We start from the raw sequence: 18,598 nt of genomic DNA, 5'->3' as shown, positions 1-18,598 counted from the left end.
TATCATCCTGCAACTGGGTTGCTGACAAACAGGTCATTCTGAACACATATAGAAGCATTGTTTTGTTGAAGCTGGAATATGGGTCTTTCCTGTATGACTGTGAGAGAAAAAATGAGGGCTTACTAGAATCCTTGCACAACACTTGCATTCGAATATCCATGGGGGCATTTGCCACTACCGCTATACCACGTTTATTAATGGAATCCAATTAACTCCCATTACATTACAGGAAGAAATACTAAATTGTCAAATATGCAGTCATCCTGACCCCATAGTTAAGACACCCTCCATGTGATGGTTTCACTCACCATGCCATCCCATCCATACCTAGCCCTGATGGGCTTTACCAGAAGTCATTTTCAAAAGCTTGGCAAAAGTCATCTCTCAACCTCGTTCTTGCCTCAGTCATGATGCTACCGATGCAAATGCCACATGTGCATTCCCATTGATCTAACACTACCTAAAGGTAACTCTTTAAAAACAAGGCACAAGTCCAAGTATTTAACAAGACCGAATAGACAACTAGAAGGAACTGAAATCACAACTACCTACCCGAAATAGGAAAAAGTTGAGTTCAACATGCAACGTTAGTGTAAAACATTAGACAAAAACAAGAAACAATAACAAAACATAAAACCAAAAACATAAACCATAAGACAAGACAAAAAAAACAACAAAATGTAGGATTAGGTAAATCCCAGCGGAACCCTAAATTCCTTCGGCAATCCTTTCCCTTGCCAAGTAAATGTTGATATTCTCAACGATCACCCACTCTGCCCATTACCTTTAATTTACACGGAGATCTAACGCCGACCCGATAATATCAAGCCGGCAAGTAGTCTCCATGCGCATTAGCTCGTACTTGGGCATATGTAAAGAACGTGATAGACATTGTCCAACTGTCCACATTATGGACCCATACCGGAGTCCACTAGAACAAGTCTCTGCAATCTGTCCTTGAAAGCGCCATTCCCAGAAAGAAATTGCGTCACTTACTTTTTAGAGTGTACCTAATAGCCACCCCACAAACCAAAAGATTTTTATCTGAATCTTTTATGGGGGTATCTGAAAAGAGATCATGTGTATAATTCTCACTCTCTGTCTCATCCCATCTGGCCTGCTACAAATCTTGCCATATTGTTCAATTTATCGCATTTTCTCTCAAGTCAACTCACCGGACTTCTTAGCAACATAACGCTGTTGCAATCAAATCTATCGGTTTCACACCTGCATTCACCAAGATTGCCTCCCGTGAAATCTACAGTAACTACCTGTTACCGTTTACAATACAAGGCGTTTAGCTCACAATAATATATCCCGATAGCTTTTGAATTTTAGCCTATCCGCCCAAACAGATGCCGTATATAGCATAATAGCTTGCCCCTTTTACAGAATACTAATGATCTTGAAGTTAAGACACCAATCAGGAGTGACCATATGTCGTATTCCAAAGAAGGCACTACAGGCCTTCTTCGCGACGTGTTAAAGATGATCCTTAAATTGAAATTTCTTATCAAGAAAAACTCCGAGGTACTTTTGAACCTGAAGGTACTTGATACCCTGGCCTGACATTGAAACACGTACTTGCCGACTCGCTGCCAAACGGCCTTTGAGTAGCATCATTGCGCGTCTTCTCCAGGCTAAACATCATCTTATGTTGATGAGCCCAAAGCTCAGCAGGTTCCATTTCTCGAAATGCTCAAGGCCCGCTTGCACTCTACAGTTCAAGAGGAAGAGGTCCTTAACCCAGCATTTTGATCTCAGACTGCTTTTTTATCTCCAGAAAGTAGACGTGTCTGTTCCGAGGATTCTCGGAAAGGAAATAGGATGTGGCACTCCTAACAATATAACAATTTTTTAGAATAAGTATTTATAGACATTTGCTGTATTTTAAAATATATTTTTTGTTTAATGAGGTTGTTTAGTATATGTATATACTTTATTTATCTGTAATAAAATAACTAAAGTTTTAATTCTTTTATGGTTCAAATTTGCACCGAGATGTCCTTAAAGGGTTAATAAGATTAAAAATAAAAATTAAATTTAGAAATCTTGCACAAAGTTATTATTACATTTTGATGATAATCTGAAAAATTATTAATTATTATCATTATTATAATTGTAGTAGTAATTATGAATTCATTAAATAAAAATTCATAATTAATTAAATTGAAACTTTTAGCGGAAAGAGTGCATCCAATTTGGCTTAGATTACAAGCAGAATTCGAAGATGAACTTCAACTATGTGAGAACACGTACAAAGAAAGCGAGTGGGTGCATTTTCCCAGATTGTTACTTGTAGCTAGTCACTCTCAACTGGAGAGGTTCCAGCAGACCTTTCCGTCTCCTCGCGTCGTTATTGAAAATGAAAATTAAAATGAATTGTTGTAAAAATAAATGTTGTGTTGTTTTAAATAAATTATAAAAACTGCGCCACATTTTTATTTAACTAAATATTTTCATTACTTTTAATTTTAAAATTTAATAATTATTACATTTATTTATTTTTTATTTATTGGTTATTTATTAGATATTTATGTAATTTATTTCTTACTTTACAGTGCATTTTTATATTTGTTAATATATTATATTTTTTTGTTTAAAATTCTCTATTTGATTTAATTCTTATTTTTTAATTTTTAGAGGGTTTTTCTAATTTGTTTCCTTTTCTTATTAATGTTAGTTAAATAAAAGCTTTTTAAAAAATAATTTTTTATATGTAATCAAATATATTTTTGTAATTTGTTTTTGTATTTTTTTTATTTGCTATTAATTCAGTAACGTTATAAAACTCATTTTCTTAAATTCACTTTAAAATCACTGAGGGCTATTTTTCACAGAACCACTAGTTTAAAGTTCTATCCTCTTTACATTATATAATATAACAATATAAGGATTTAATTGTCATTTTTGTGCCCTGCTTATCAATAAATCAACGCTTGGTATAAACTTATAACATTTAGAAAAGCTATTTTTTATATCAATTAATACTGTTAATAATATATAATTTCATTGTCTTTTTTTAGATCACATCCTTCACAATGTTTATAACGTATGCACGTATAGAATATGATCATTATACCTTGAGAATGGAAGTAACAGAAGAATATGAAAAAACGATGAATTGTAAGTAAAAATTAGAATATTAAAAATAAAATAATATTCATTTTATGTCAGAGTACAAGTGAATTTTTCTAAAAATGTACATGTCCACATTACAGTACAGTTTACTGTGAATTATGAATTAAAAGCATAATGCTTCTTGTAATTCATATTCAAATCTAAATCCATTATTTATTACCAATAAGACCTTATTTTAAGATTTTCAAAAGTAATGTAACTATTTACTTGCAATATTCCTTATTGACTAAGTTCTTACATGTCATTATTTCACCACAGCATTAAACTCTTTTCCCATGTTAACATGTATAATCTTCTAGAATTTTATTTATTGCAATGTGCAATAAACTTGAACACAACTGTGTTCAAGTTTTGAAATTTCAGAAGTGGATTTTTTAATCCACATAGTGGGGGACCATTTTTTGTGATTTTTAACTTTAGTAAAGAATTGTAAAATATTGGAAATCAAGCAAATAAAATGTTAATTTTATCTAGGAAATATTTTTTAGAATTTTAAGTGAGAGTTCTTCTAGGTAATATGAGTAGATATGACCTTGTACCTGAATGAACAATTAATAAATCAGTTTAATATTAATAAAACTGGTTTGATAAAGTACAAGTTGATACTGAATATAAAAGTTCAATATGCCATGTAGAAAATTAATTTTTAACAGTCTTAAGGAAAATATTTAATGCAGAAGTATGATGTTATTGATATAATGATCTAATTGTAAACTATTCTTTACACAGCAGTACAGTTTTTTAAATCTCAGTACATATTTTCAGTCAGCTAAAAAATATATCTACTGTAATTTAAGGTAATTTAATATTTTACTTTTTAATTTTGGGAATAAGTTGTAACTATTCCAAGGAATTAATTTTATTTCAAGCTAACAAAGGGTTATTATTTTTCAGTGGAGATGATGAAAGTCTTAATAACAATTATTGATGCTATTGTAGGCATTATAACTTCAACTCTATTGCTTATTGGAGCATATAAGGTAATTGGAAATTCATTAAATGTTAAGTAGATATTAGCAGCCTTTGTGTTCTTCTCAGAGTAAATTATTAAGTGCCTAAATATATGATCATAAACCAAGTATAATGAATATTTTCCACCAGGTTGCTTTGTTTTAGTCTTTCTTAAAATTTCTTTATTCTAGATTATTAATAATCTACTACTAACATTCTTTTTCATTTACACTTGTCTTAATTTTATTCTTTCTTGAAGTAATTACAGTCTATAACAAATTCTTAAAGAATTTGTTTCAGCTATTAAACCTATATATTAAAATAAATAGCTGTTTGTAATGAATATTAAATTACTGCAGATGTATGTGTTGATTTGCTTTCAGTACCTTTTTTATGTTGTCTACTTTTCATAATTTTGTAGCCTAAGTAATGAAAGACTTCATTTCTTGTGTAACATAACCTCTCTCATATGCTTGCTCTGATTTTAGTACATATTGTGATATGTTTTTTTTAAATTTTCCACTTCAGATAACTTGTAAATTGACTTCTCTTAAAAAAAGGTTAGAAAATTATTATAATTTTAACTAAACCAAACATTTTATTGATGTAAAATAATTGTTGAAATAAAATTAACTTCTTAAAATTAGTGAAAAAAAGTATATTGTTTAATATGTTTTCTATTGCTATAACGCAGTGCTTTACTCGATTTAAAATTCCTTAAATGGCTCTCTGTATTGTATCAGGATTGTTTTTGTATCTTCAGAATTATTTAAAATTTTTGTCACTAACTATTCTTTTCTATTGATCGTTTGTTCATATACTAATGTTTTCATTTACCCAGGTAGAAGTCCATCAGTGTTAGGTCAGGTAAACATAAAGGTTAATTAATTGGTCTGTCATGACCAAATGTTAAATTAAGTGATATTCAAGTAACTCCTTTCTTCTTCACAAAAATGTGGAGGTGTACCATCATATTACTTCAGAAGCATATTCTAAAAAATTGGTAATTTACTTTGGCAAGAAATTTTTGTTCACATTCCCCTAAGGGTTTTAAAATGTATTGTTCCAATACATTTTTTGCCAGTAATAGGATACCAAATACTAGCTGAATTTATCTTTTTTTTTAACATTAACATTCCTTTTCAGGTATAACATTTTGGATCATTTCTTTAGTGAATTATTATTGGTCATCTCTCCTTTCTTCTATGCAAAGATTAGACCATGTTAATAGACTTGTTTGCATCTATCCTCATTGTAACTCAGATTAATAATTAATGGGCTGCACTCACAAATATTGATTTAATTTACTGTGTTTACCGCAAAAATCACATGTTTTTTTTTTTTTTAAATACCGTGCTTTATAAAAAAAATTATTTATAATAAGTGTAAAAATACTGATTTTCCCCCCCAAAAACTGGTGCTAATGGATGTAAAAAATATAACCAAATAAATAAACAAGTGTGCAGTAAGCCATTATTTAATGTTGTTTTCAAAATAAGAATTAAACTGTAACACTCAAATTATTTTAACAATCATGCTTCCTTGACTATTTTTCAGCGCCCACTGTTTGGCGTACTTTAAGTAGCCCTATTTTATGGTAATGAGAATAATAAAACTGTTGTGATTATTTACAGATAAAGGTTCTATTGAATAAAGTTTCACTTTTTGATTATTTGGTTCTTTGAATCTTCTGAAACAACAAACTATGTAAAATGCTTTCTGATCTGTAAAAGTAATAATAAAACTTAGTCCAGGTACATCATTAGAAGGGATGGAGATTAGAAAAGCTAATTTTATTCGTGAACTAAGCATGCCATCAAGCAGTAGCTAAAAATGTTTTATGATTAAAAACTTGATAAATAATAAGAATATGAAAAACGATAATGTTTCTATATTATATGAGAACTTATTTCTGATTAAAAAATGGCTATTCTAAATAAATAAATAAAGTTAAAAAAGGTTTATGATTATAAACGGAGGCCTTTCAGAATATACTAACACAGCTATAAAAGTCAGTATCATTTTTATTTTACTAGATCTAATTTTAAAATTTCTATGCTACTATTTATACTATGTAAAAATATAAACAATAAATAAATGTTTATATTTCTTGTATAGAAAATAAAACATCTAAGAAGGAATGTAGACCGTGGTAGAAATTCTTGTAGGTAGGTTCTTTAATTCATACTTTTTCTGTGATCTCACAAAATCTTTGTCCAGATATTAAGATTTTTAAAGTATTTTACATTTGACAACCTTATTTTATTCTAATGAATAATATAACACGATTTCATTGTACCAGTAATATTTTTTAGCATTTCCAGAAGTTTTATTTATAGTTTTTAGACTAAAATACCCTACATTTCAAAAGTGAACATCATGTCTTTAAAAATGTGGAAAATGAACATAGAGCAGCGCAATATACACTGTAATTTGTAACATGTAGGGCACAAAAATATTCATATTTTTGGACCCTACATGCACTGCTGTAGGGATAGTCAGAAAAAATCGTAATAATTTTTTGAAATTGCATTTATCAGTATTTATTTTATAACTGTAATTGAAAAAGTATTAATATCTAATGAATTCTTTAAATTGTTTTAAATCTTCTTAATTCAATTATACAGTTTTACAATTATTTAAAAAAATAATAATATAATTATTTTAATGTTGAACACAAATGTAGAAATAGTTTTAAAATAAACACGTAACGAATAGGGCAAATATAACTAATTATAAATAATAAGTAAATTTTATGGTCTTATTTGTTATTCAAACTCACTGGTGTTGGTCTAGTGGTCATGAATCAGCTGTGTTTAACAGATGATTTTCGAAGTTGATGTTTTAAAGGTTCAACCCAGGTACAAATAAATTAATTAATTGTTTTATGGATTTGAATGCTAGAAAGATGATACTGGAATACTTTGGTGGTTGAGATCAATTAACCATATGTCTTAAGAATTATTGGCCTGAGTCTGTGAAAGACTACACCTCACTTATATGTCATGTACCATCCTCATCTCATTGGGCCATTAAGCTGTAAAAGTTGAGTAGGTTATAACATATAGATTAGAAATAGAAACAAGATTATTATTCTCTTATCAGTCAAACGAAATGCAAAAAAGTAATCCTATTTCACATACCGCTTTATTGCCTGTTCATTATTTAATTAACTGTTATTTATTTACTTAAATTAATTAACTAATTATTTACTTAATTATATTATTGTTAATTATTTAATTATTAATTTATTACCAAATTTTAGTTCCTTTACTGAGTATTATAATTCCACTACTTCTTTTTAAACATAAAAAGTGCTGTATCATGTAATTAAAAGAGTATTAAAGAATTTTCAGATAAAAAATAAAATTAAGAAATAAACATAATGTAAAAAAAAATTAATCTGATTGTGCAAGAACATAAAAACCTGCAAATAAATAATAATAACATAAATAGAAGTGAAGCAAAAAAACAATATGCATGGTTTCATTTGTTGTTAAATATACTTGTAGAAAATACATTAATAAGAAAACTATTACAAAATGACCAGTTTTATAGGTAAATAGTGTAATCTAAAGAAATATTTAGGTTATTTTAAATAGTTCCTGTAACTGTAGTTATTTAAAATTTAATAAAACATTTTTTTTGTTAATTCGAAGTTCAACTTGCCTAAATATATTGATATTTATATTCTCCTGATATTTCCTCTTTATTTTCTCCTGACATTTACCTTCTCTTATAAAAACAGCCTTTTTACGGATATATGAATTCTGTTTTGTATGAAAGATATCAAACCAGACTGGATTCAGACATAGATGTTGAGATTCTGGTTGGTTGGTAATGGGAAAATTGGTGATACTATTTGTTTTGGACTTTACATTTATTTCACTGATGTATGTCATGCTCTAATGGAGGTTCTTAAAGCATAATGAAAATGATGAAATAGTAGATTAAATTTTTAATCATTATAAATACATATACCATGCTAGTATGATTTGATTATAACTAAGAATATTTTATTTGTTACAGAAAAAGCCTTTTTTCCTACTGCCATGGATTATTTTAAGAGCAATCTTTACGTTACGTTACATAAGTATATCTTTATACAAATTAATAGAAAAGGATGTTAATATATATGATTTGGGAAAGGTTACAGTTGAAGGTAAGACTATGTTTTTTTTTTCACTTGATAATCTATTATTGTTGTTATTTGTATAAAGTATGTTATTATTCCTTGTTATTTTCTGATACTTTTTATTAAGATACACCAAGTATTAATAAGTATAATTAGTATAAGTATGGAAAGGTCGATAGGTGGGTGGAATATATTGAAGAGTTATACAGAGGAAATGAATTAGAAATTGGTGTTATAGAGGAAGAAGAGGAAGTCGAAGAAGATGAAAGGGGAAAAACAATACTGAGATCTGAATCTAAGAGAGCATTAAAAGATTTGAATGGTAGAAAGGCTCCTGGAATAGACGGAATACCTGCAGAATTACTGTGCAGTGCTGGTGAGGAAGTGATTGATTAATTATACAAACTGGTGTGTAATATTTACAAAAAAGGGGAAGTTCCATCAGACTTCAAAAAGAGTGTTATAATCATGATACCAAAGAAAGTAGGAACACAGAAATGTGAAGAATACAGAACAATTAGCTTAACAAGTCATGCATCAAAAATCTTAACTGGAATTCTGTACAGAAGAATTGTCAGGAGAGTGGAAGAAATGTTAGGAGGAAACCAGTTTGGTTTCAGGAAAAGTATAGGGACAAGGGAAGCAATTTTAGTGCTCAGATTAATAGTAGAAGGAAGATTAAAGAAAACAAACTAACATACTTGGCATTTATAGATCTGGAAAAGGCGTTTGATAATGTAAACTGGAATGAAATGTTCAGAATTTAAAAAAAATTAGGGTTCAAATACAGAGATAGAAGAGTAATTGCTAACATTTACAGGAACCAAACAGCAACAGTAATTATTGAAGAACATAAGAAAGAAGCCATAATAAAAAAGGGAAGTCCGACAAGAATGCTTCCTGTCCTTGTTACTTTTTAATCTTTGTATAGAACTAGCAGTTAATGATGTTAAAGAACAATTTAGATCTGAAGTAACAGTACAAGATGAAAAGATAAAGATGCTATGATTTGCTGATGATATAGTAATTCTAGCTGAGAATAAAAAAGATTTAGAAGAAACAATGAACGGCATGGAACAGTACGCAAGAACTACCGCATGAATATAAACAAGAACAAAACGAAAGTAATGAAAAGTAGCAGAAATAACGAAGATGGACCAGTGAATGTAAAATACTGGAAGAGAAAAGATTATGGAGGTAGAAGAATTTTGTTATTTGGGAAGTAGAAATACTGAAGATGGATGAAGCAAGAGCAATATAAAATGCCGAATAGCACAGGCAAAATGAGCCTTCAGTTATAAATATAATTTGTTTACTTCAAAAATTAATTTAAATGTCAGGAAACGATTTTTGAAAGTATATATCTGGAGCATAGCTTTGTATGGAAGTGAAACTTGGACGATCGGACTACCTGAGAAGAAAAGATTAGAAGCTTTTTAAATGTGGTGCTACAGGAGAATGTTAAAAATCAGATGGGTGGATAAAGTGACAAATGAAGAGGTGTTGCGGCCAATTGATGAAGAAAGATACATTTGGAAAATATATTTAAAAGAAGAGACAGACTTATAGGCCATGTATTTAGGCATCCTGGAATAGTTGCTTTAATATTGGAGGGACATGTAGAAGAAAAAAATTGTGCATGCAGGCGTGGAATATGTAAAACAAATTGTTAGGAATTTAGGATGTAGGGGGTATACCGAAATGAAACGACTCGTACTAGATAGGGAATCTTGGAGAGCTGCATCGAACCAGTCAAATGACTGATGTCAAAAAATAATGTAAGAGTTATTCAATTTATCTGCTTGCAGTTCTGAGAAATGCTGCAGGATGGGTTGCTACGATATTACATAAAGGAAATGATATATAAAACTAATTATAGATTTACGAGGTGCTACAATAAAGTAATGAGACTGATTTTTCTTTGCAAGATGTGGCACCCTGCAGCTTGCGTAGGCACACCATCTTTGACCTTGGTCTATAAGCTATTTCTAGTCCAAGCGATACATTGATGCAACTGCTCAGTCGTGAGTTGTACTGTAATAAGTGAACACGTGTTTGTGTCTCTCGTCACAGAATTGCGTTAAATCGGGTAAAAGGCGACAACTTATGGTAAGCTTCAGAAGGCTTTTGGAGAGGAGATTATGTCAAGAGCTCAAGTTTTTCGGTGGCATAAAATTTTTAGTGAAGGCAGAACGAATATTGAAGATGAAGACCGCAGTGGACGACCGTCAACCTCACGGACAGATGTCAACTTGACCAGGGTGCGTGAAATCGTACGATCTGATCGAAGATTATCCGTGAAAATAATCGCAGAAGAACTCAACATCAATCGAGAAACGGTTCGTCCAATATTAGATCTTGGTATCTTTCCAATCTGAAAACATCTTGAAGAGAAAGATTGATCTTGGTATGAAGAAGATCTTTTATGAAAAGATAACTGAAGATCTTGGTATGAGAAAGATTTGTGCAAAAATGGTTCCCAAAAATCTCACATAACAACAGCGAGAAACACGGAAAAATGTGGCAGCCAATCTGTTAGAGCAAACGGAAATCAATCCAGATTTGTTGAGCCATGTTATCACTGGTGATGAAGGTTGGTTTTTTTCAATACGATCCAGAGACAAAACGCCAAACTTCGCAATGGCTCAAAGGGATCACCCAGACCAAAAAAAAAGCTCGCATGTCAAAGTCAAAAGTGAAATGCATGCTTGTGTGTTTCTTCGATTCCAAGGGAATTGTTCATAAAGAGTGGGTGCCTCCTGGACAAACAGTTAACCAATATTTCTACAAATAACTTTTAGAAAGACTTCGTAAACGAGTTCTTTGTGTCCGTGCCAACATTGCTGATAATTGGATTCTGCATCACGATAATGCGCCATCCCATACTGCTCTGTCAGTACAGCAATTTTTAACCTCAAAACAAATTTCAGTACTATCACAGCCACCTTATTCACCAGATATCGCTCTGTGCGACTTTTTTCTATTTCCAAGAGTCAAAATGGTGGTCAAGGGACACCATTTTCAAACAACACAAAATGTCCAAAAAGCTGTGACGAGAAATGTTACCATCAATGGCAGAAGCGCTGGAATAATTGTGTGCAATCAGAGGGGAACTACATTGAAGAAGACAACACTAAACATGACTAAAACGGTAAGCAACATTTTTTTCACATCAGTCTCATTACTTTATTGTCGCACCTCGTACAATGCTTATAATGTTAGATATTTAAGTTTTTAAAATTTTATTTACTATTAAAAAGGATATTAATTCATTTATCATTTTTATTAAAGAACTAAACCATTTTGTAAAACTTCTGAGCATCTTCAGTTGTCTTTAAAAAAAAAATTAATATCAAAACATTTTATTTTAACGATTGCCCTGGTAATTTTACGCAGTTTTATAAATTTTTTGACAACTGAAGATGTACAAGCAGCACTGGATTCTAAGCAAAATCATAGGTGATTTCTGTAGAGATTGTCAAAATTGCTGATTAATTTAGTGTTGAGAATCCAAGGTGAGGTGGTAGATTACCACCTTACCTTGGACTCTCAAGGTATTCTTACAACAAAGGTTGTATTCTTTACAACCTGATGATTCCACACTACCTAAACCATTTCAGGGTGATCTAATGACTCTTGGTGTAAGAAGTCCCCATACCAAATGCCAATGATCTTTTCAAAATGTTGATGGGCAGGTGTGGGGTAAGAGCATCTTCATCTCCCATATCTTTCTCTTTTTTTGTTTAGCCTCTGGAACGATCGTAAGGTATTACTTCCGATGATGAATGAAGATAATATGTATGAATGTAAATGAAGTGTATAGTCTCAGGTTGACCATTCCTGAGATGTCTGGTTAATTGAAACCCAAACACCAAAGATCAGTGGTGTCCACAATCTAGTATTCAAATCTGTATAAAAGTAACAACTGCTTTTACTAGGATTGAATCTTAGAACTCTCACGATCGAAATCAGCTGATTTGTGATACTGAGTTAACCATTAGATCAGGCTGGTGGGCTCATTTCCCATTTCTGTCAATATGTAGTTATTTCTCCTCTCCAGGGAGGAAAATCATCCCTAAAGGTGGATGAACCATAGTCATGGTTAGCAGCTTGAAGGTTCTTTCTCCAGTGAGAAAGAACGGAATGCAAGAGTATTAGGGGAATTTTTTTTTTGCAGAACCTAGCCATCTGTCCCTTACTGCTGGGACTTTCTATTTAACTGACAAATATTTACTTTCACTGGTGGTTATATAAAGAAGAGGGTGCCCACTAGTCCCAGCATGCCTTCCCAAAAAGAGAAATAGTGTTGGAGGTCAAAGTATTTTTATCTTTTCCCCCAAGACCAATTATTATGAGTTAATTTATTTGTTCCATAAATAAAATCATGATAACTAGGATAAATCTTATTCCTACCACTCCATTCATGATAGGAGACTGTTGTTAACTTATCGATAGATTTTTTTACAGAGGTAGATGTTATTACCTAAGAAAATGTTCACCTCTGTGATTTTTTAGAACTGTTTTTATAATATATTTTTTTAGAAAATTATATTGAACTGACTATCATAAATAATTTTTTCTCTTTTCCTTTTGTTGCAGTTATTTCTATATACTTATGGTTAATAGTATACAGCTTCTACAAGCATTTAAAAATACAGGAAGATGGTATTTATGCATAAAAACAGCAGTTGTGTTATAAAAAAGGAATGTTTAAAAAATTGTGCTTTCAATTCTAAAATTTGTCAATAGCAGTTTTTATAGTAATTAATTTCAGAAAAAATCTAATTTGAAATTTAAAGAACAATTTAAGCAGTAAAAATACGTATCATTTCAATGCTGAAAATGAAATTTAAAGAACGATCTATGCAGTAAAAATATGTATAACTTCAGTGCTGATAGTGGATTGATTTAATTATAAATTTATCATTTTTTAAAAATGCAGGAAATTAGTGCAAATTTTTGTGTGAAAATATTTGTACAAAATTAATTAATTTTACAAAAAGGAAATTTTTCTGTTATGAAGAAACGAAGTGAAGGAAACAGTACTAATTGAAGATTAGTGTCATAAACAATTGTTAAATGCATATTAAGTTCCTAGATTTTTATTAAATAAACACATTCTGGATTCTTAAGGAAAATTTTGAATATTATAGAACTGCTTTGGATGAAAAAACTGGACTGTACAAAACAAATTTTGGAGAGAAGAAATTAAAGGAGAAAGCAATGAAGAATTAATTGTTTTGAAAAAATTCTAGTGAACTGAACCTAGTGAGAATTGACATTCAGAGAAGAATTATTATACATAAAGAATGAATGAAAGTATTTGGTGTGCCATTAACTGCCTCTTTAATTTTTTCAAACAAAACATAATTTGTTGCCGGATTCACTGGGAAGTGCAACTGATTCTTTGAATTATATACTTTAGTTACCAAAGAGGAAAATAAAATTATTTTATACATAGTGTATGGGATGCACATTAAAAATAATCTATAATAATCACATTTAAGATATACAGTTTACAAAAAAACCTTTTATCAGCCATTTACTACTATTTGTTTGTATTGTGTACTGTACAGTAACATATTTATGATAATAGTTCATTGCAATAAACATATTTTCTTACAACCATAAACATATGTAAGAACATATGTTCTTAGAGTTTAAGAAGTTTTATCGGCCATAAGTCTTATTATATGTTTAATATTATTTTTTTTTGTAATAGTGTACAGTTGCTTTTTATGGATATACAGTAATATATAAAAAAAAATATTTGAAACTATTATCAGGATGTTCAAATAATAGAAGAAACTGATATTTATACAAATTATTGCTACTGAATCACATGTGCGTTAAACTTTTATTAGTTGAACTAAAGTGCATTTTGTGTGTTTTTAAAATTGTTGTTTTATATCGTATACTTATACTTTTCATTATAATTATTATTTGTAGTGACAAAGTTGGAACCTTTTACACTCCAATTTGCAGTGCAATCTCAAAGGACTGATTTAATTTTGTAAATGTATTTGTTTTTAATAAAAAATAAATAAAAAAATTAATATTTGTCTCACTATCATCTAAAATCATCTTTCTACAGGGATTCTTCACCTATTACTGTTGGCAAAATTTGAGCAAAATATTTAAAAAAACATTTTAACTGATTAAGACAGATTAGGTATTTCATGGAGATGGCAGATTGCTACAAGGGGTGACAGGAGGCTGTCCTTAAAAAAAAATATTCGTTATTATTTTTAATTATTTTAGATGTATGAGCATCGATTCTTAAGGCCATTTACCTCTCGTCGCATTGCTTAAAAATAAAGTAAAATTACTACTAGGATCATCAGATGACAGCGGGTATTATGTTGACATTTACATAAAACATAAAATTAAACATAACATTAAATAGATTTATATAAAACAAACAGATTACATAAAATACCAAATAAAAGAAGAAACCCTTATGATCAGGTGTAAAAGGCATTCATTCAGGAAATCCTCAGTCAAACATCACTTGACTGTGAAGGCTTGTCTTTTTATTTTTTTTTTGCCTTTTTTATTTTACTGAAGGCTTGCTACAAATAGGTTTGTAATCTACAGATCAAAATAATAATTATATTTTGTGTAACACATATATTATTTATAAAAGATCTTCCTTTTTTATAATTCATTTATTTAAAACGGTAAGGAAATATTGCTAGCTTATCCTAGATAAATTAATATGTTAGAAAAAGTCCAAAGTGAAGCAATTAGTTCAGTAGCAGGAGATATTTGAACCATTCCTCTAATGTCCATATATACAACCACTAGCTTCTTGTCGTAGCTTTACCCGCAATATATGGTTACTTGTGTTTCCCGATGCGGTCAATCTTTTTATTTAATGTTTTTTAATCAACTAACTGGAGGGAAGTGCAGCTTATACATTTGTGCATATACAGTAGTAATGGTGGCAGTGGCTGTGTTGGTTGAACCACTACACCTTTGCACTGCGTATCTTCACACCCCTTAAAAAGTTGGAATTAAAAAAAAAACTGAAAATGGTTTTTAAATATTTATCTGAAGAGTATTTTCAAGTCCAAATCTACAGAATATTTCATTTAGCATAGTCAGGATTGGGAAAATTTACAATCATGGTTCAAAATTCTTTTACCTTCTTCACCCCTCTTTCAAGGTCGAATTTCAAAAATCTAGAATTTGGTTTATTATCATGATCACACTCACCAAAAATCAGGTTGATTTTTTTTCATTTGTTATTGAGAAATTAAAAAATAGTAAATTTCATTGTTACGTCATTTTACCCCTTTAAACTCATAATTTCAAAAAATCCTTTCTTAGTGTGCATTTGCACCATAAGAACATGTATACAAATTTTCATTAATTTATCTTTATTAGTGTTTGCTTGGCGTTTATTAGGAATCACTCACAGTATCCTGTCTTCAAATTCAATAAGATCTATATAGAAAATATTTCTGCTGAAGAATATAAAAGAGCTGCTCCTAAGTAGTTCGCTGTAAGAAAAGAGCATGACAATTTAGCAGCTCGCCACCTAGCAACTCGAATGAGAAGTGCAGCACCATAATGAATTATTTACACGTTTTAATACATAATTTTTCATTTAAATAATTTTTAATTTACAGGTAACATTTCTGAATAACTGTGATGTGTTAGATCGAGAGAGTATTTGATGCATGTAAAAATTAGCCTTCAACCTACTACCAAATACTCTGTTAGAATTTTGAAAATCGGACGATTGTTTGCAGAGATATTGTAAGAGCTTTTCATTGCACCTCCCAAAACCAGTTACTAGTTGATGGTGATGATCGGTTTTGCCTCCCATGAGGTGCTCGAATACCACACCACTCCAGCCTCACATGCAGTTCCCATGGAAAGCCCATTATTTTAAACAGAAATTTTTTAAATTTATTTAATATTTTTTTATTTAACGTGAATTTAATTGTATTAAAAATCATTAATTCAAATCATTAAAGTTTGTGCTTCTACCAGCAAATCACCACTACTCTATTACTGCTAACACTACTTTTTAAGAGTTTTATTGAGATATAATAAATCTAAATACCTTCTCAGTTATGCCAAGAAACACGGGTAAAAATTTGGTTGCGATTGACCAAGTAGTTTTTTTGTTTTTCCTGAACAAACAAAAACCTCTTCCTCTTTATATAATAGTATAGATTATTAAATCTCTCTCTTTCCTACCATATGAGAAATGGGCATTGTAGTGTATGTGGCTGCCAAACAAAACACTGAAAGGAAAACATTTGAATAAGCAAACGAAGATTTTGGATGAATTCAAAGAGATAGACTGTACTATTTTGACAAAATTAAACTCATTTAAACCTCTCCAGAGGAGTTTTCCAAACCAATCATTAGTAAGAATACATTTGAACAATCAAAAAGCTACTACGACAAATCACAAATGTTAAAGGAACTGACCAATGAATAAGCAATAAATTCCAATCAATCATAATCCCTTTTTTCAACAAAACATAAGGTATGAATAAAATTTATCAATTAAGATACGAGAAATATTACCCGATAAAATACGGACTGCCCCATAATGCTGTTAATACTATATCTTTTACAACCGTCAGACTTTACATTTCATCAGACACAAAGACAGATAACCATCCAGAATACATTTAATTGTGACTAAACCAAAGAGAGAGAAATATAATCACCATTAGTTTATTCGATAAACATACCAAAAATATTTCTAACAAATCCGAATAAATTTACGATTCGATAGTTATATATGTATAAAAAATCGATTGAATACATATAATGTATGAATTCAGTTAATTAAGTGAAAGTGTTAAATTGTTTTACTTCTCATGGACACATAAAAATAAAAACTGTAGTAGGCGATAAATAAATGTAAAAGCAGTTAAAATTTCATGTACTTTTAATACAGCAGCGTTATCTTTAGCTCTTTTGGGAAAGGGATTTCGTTTTCTCGGAAATTAAAATTAAATTAAAGAAACTATTGTTCATTTCACATATTTCTTTTAAGTGTTTACATAATCAAATGGCATAAACAAGCTGTAAATTTTTATTGTTCCCCTGAAAAAAAGTTGACCTTTAAACACAGGGTCATTTCAATAAAAAGATTAATGATGCAGTTTTAAATAACGAACAGCAATGACAGTGAATACAGAGTATTTAGCTTTTTCCAAAGGTTCGCGATAAGTCTGAAACAAAAGCAGAAATCTTAGCTATTTGGTTGTAAACACAACCTGTGGGATCGCTAGTTTTGGTACGTTTATCAAACAGGATCACCAAGATATTAATACACTTTTTTGGTGATGGGTAAGTAAAAATACAAACTAATTATCTTATTCGAAAGATTTCTTTATAATGTTTTGAAAATAGATTAGAGTTTAGGTTTTTCTTTGCATGAATTTTAAATATATGAATTTGACTAGAAATATATGAATGGATATCGGTATTAGAATATTAGATTATATTTTTTCGAGTAGCTAATTAAAAACCGTAATGTATGTTTTCTGGGTAATTTGTCACATTGTCAATAATAAATGTTTAATGTTAGTATTTTTTCAGGGAAAAAAATTAGTTACTATCAGTTTCATAGAATTACAAATTTCTCAATTATCTTACTTTCTTTTGCAATTAATCTTCTTTATTGACCCGATAATAGTATACCGCAATGTAACATTCAATTTCAGTAAATTTCTATTCCATTATAAGTAAACCAGAAATGTAAATGATTTAATAGAGAATCGCGACAGAAATTATTAATGTTGATTTTCATGAATGAATTTATCACGAGAAGAATATTCAAGCCGACATCCACGTTTGCGGTTGCAGATTAGCTTCCAGATGGGTGATTTATTTTAATATTAATGAGTACTAACGTAATTGTTTTCTAATTAAAACACATGGTCATTTGTATAAACATTGAAGCAATACCTCATAAATTTCAATTTACGAACAACAAATAGCTTTAATTTATTATTGGTTGTTATATTTAAAATCGAAGTGATAACAAATCAACGGTATATTTTGAAAATCAATCTGATAAACTTGTAAAATATTGTAATTAAATTTATATCAATAAATGAAATTCAATAGAAAATTTTGATCCCTTTTAAAATTTCCTACCAGGTAACATTTCACGTATATTATATCATTTTACTTTTGAAGCGCCAGTATAATGTAACGGGTAATCGTAAAAATACATGCGTAGAAATTTATAAGTTTTTGTATGAAATCTTATTAAGGAAAAGGTTACTGTAAGAATATGTAAAATATACCGGATTTCACGAAATTTCAATAATAGTGATTTTTTTTAGTAATTTATTTTCTATTCCCTAATCATAAGAGTCAAATAAGATTGGT

At 29.9% G+C, this 18,598-nt stretch overlaps 1 protein-coding gene across 1 annotated transcript in view; it reads left to right on the top strand.

Moving 5' to 3' along the window:
* Window positions 1-14,283, top strand: part of LOC142331470 (uncharacterized) — a 36,284-nt gene extending 22,001 nt beyond the window's left edge. Inside the window, exons 3-6 of the mRNA XM_075377406.1 lie at window positions 3,027-3,126; window positions 4,036-4,121; window positions 8,122-8,254; window positions 12,827-14,283. Of these exons, the coding sequence (XP_075233521.1) occupies window positions 3,027-3,126; window positions 4,036-4,121; window positions 8,122-8,254; window positions 12,827-12,906 (399 nt within the window). The 3' untranslated portion in view covers window positions 12,907-14,283. The remainder of the gene's footprint in view (window positions 1-3,026; window positions 3,127-4,035; window positions 4,122-8,121; window positions 8,255-12,826) is intronic.
* Window positions 14,284-18,598: the final 4,315 nt, after the last annotated feature.

The sequence above is a fragment of the Lycorma delicatula genome, chromosome 10 (genome assembly GCF_047948215.1).
Source record: "Lycorma delicatula isolate Av1 chromosome 10, ASM4794821v1, whole genome shotgun sequence".
Taxonomy (NCBI): Eukaryota; Metazoa; Arthropoda; class Insecta; order Hemiptera; family Fulgoridae; genus Lycorma; species Lycorma delicatula.
This window is presented reverse-complemented; position numbering and strand designations above follow the sequence as displayed.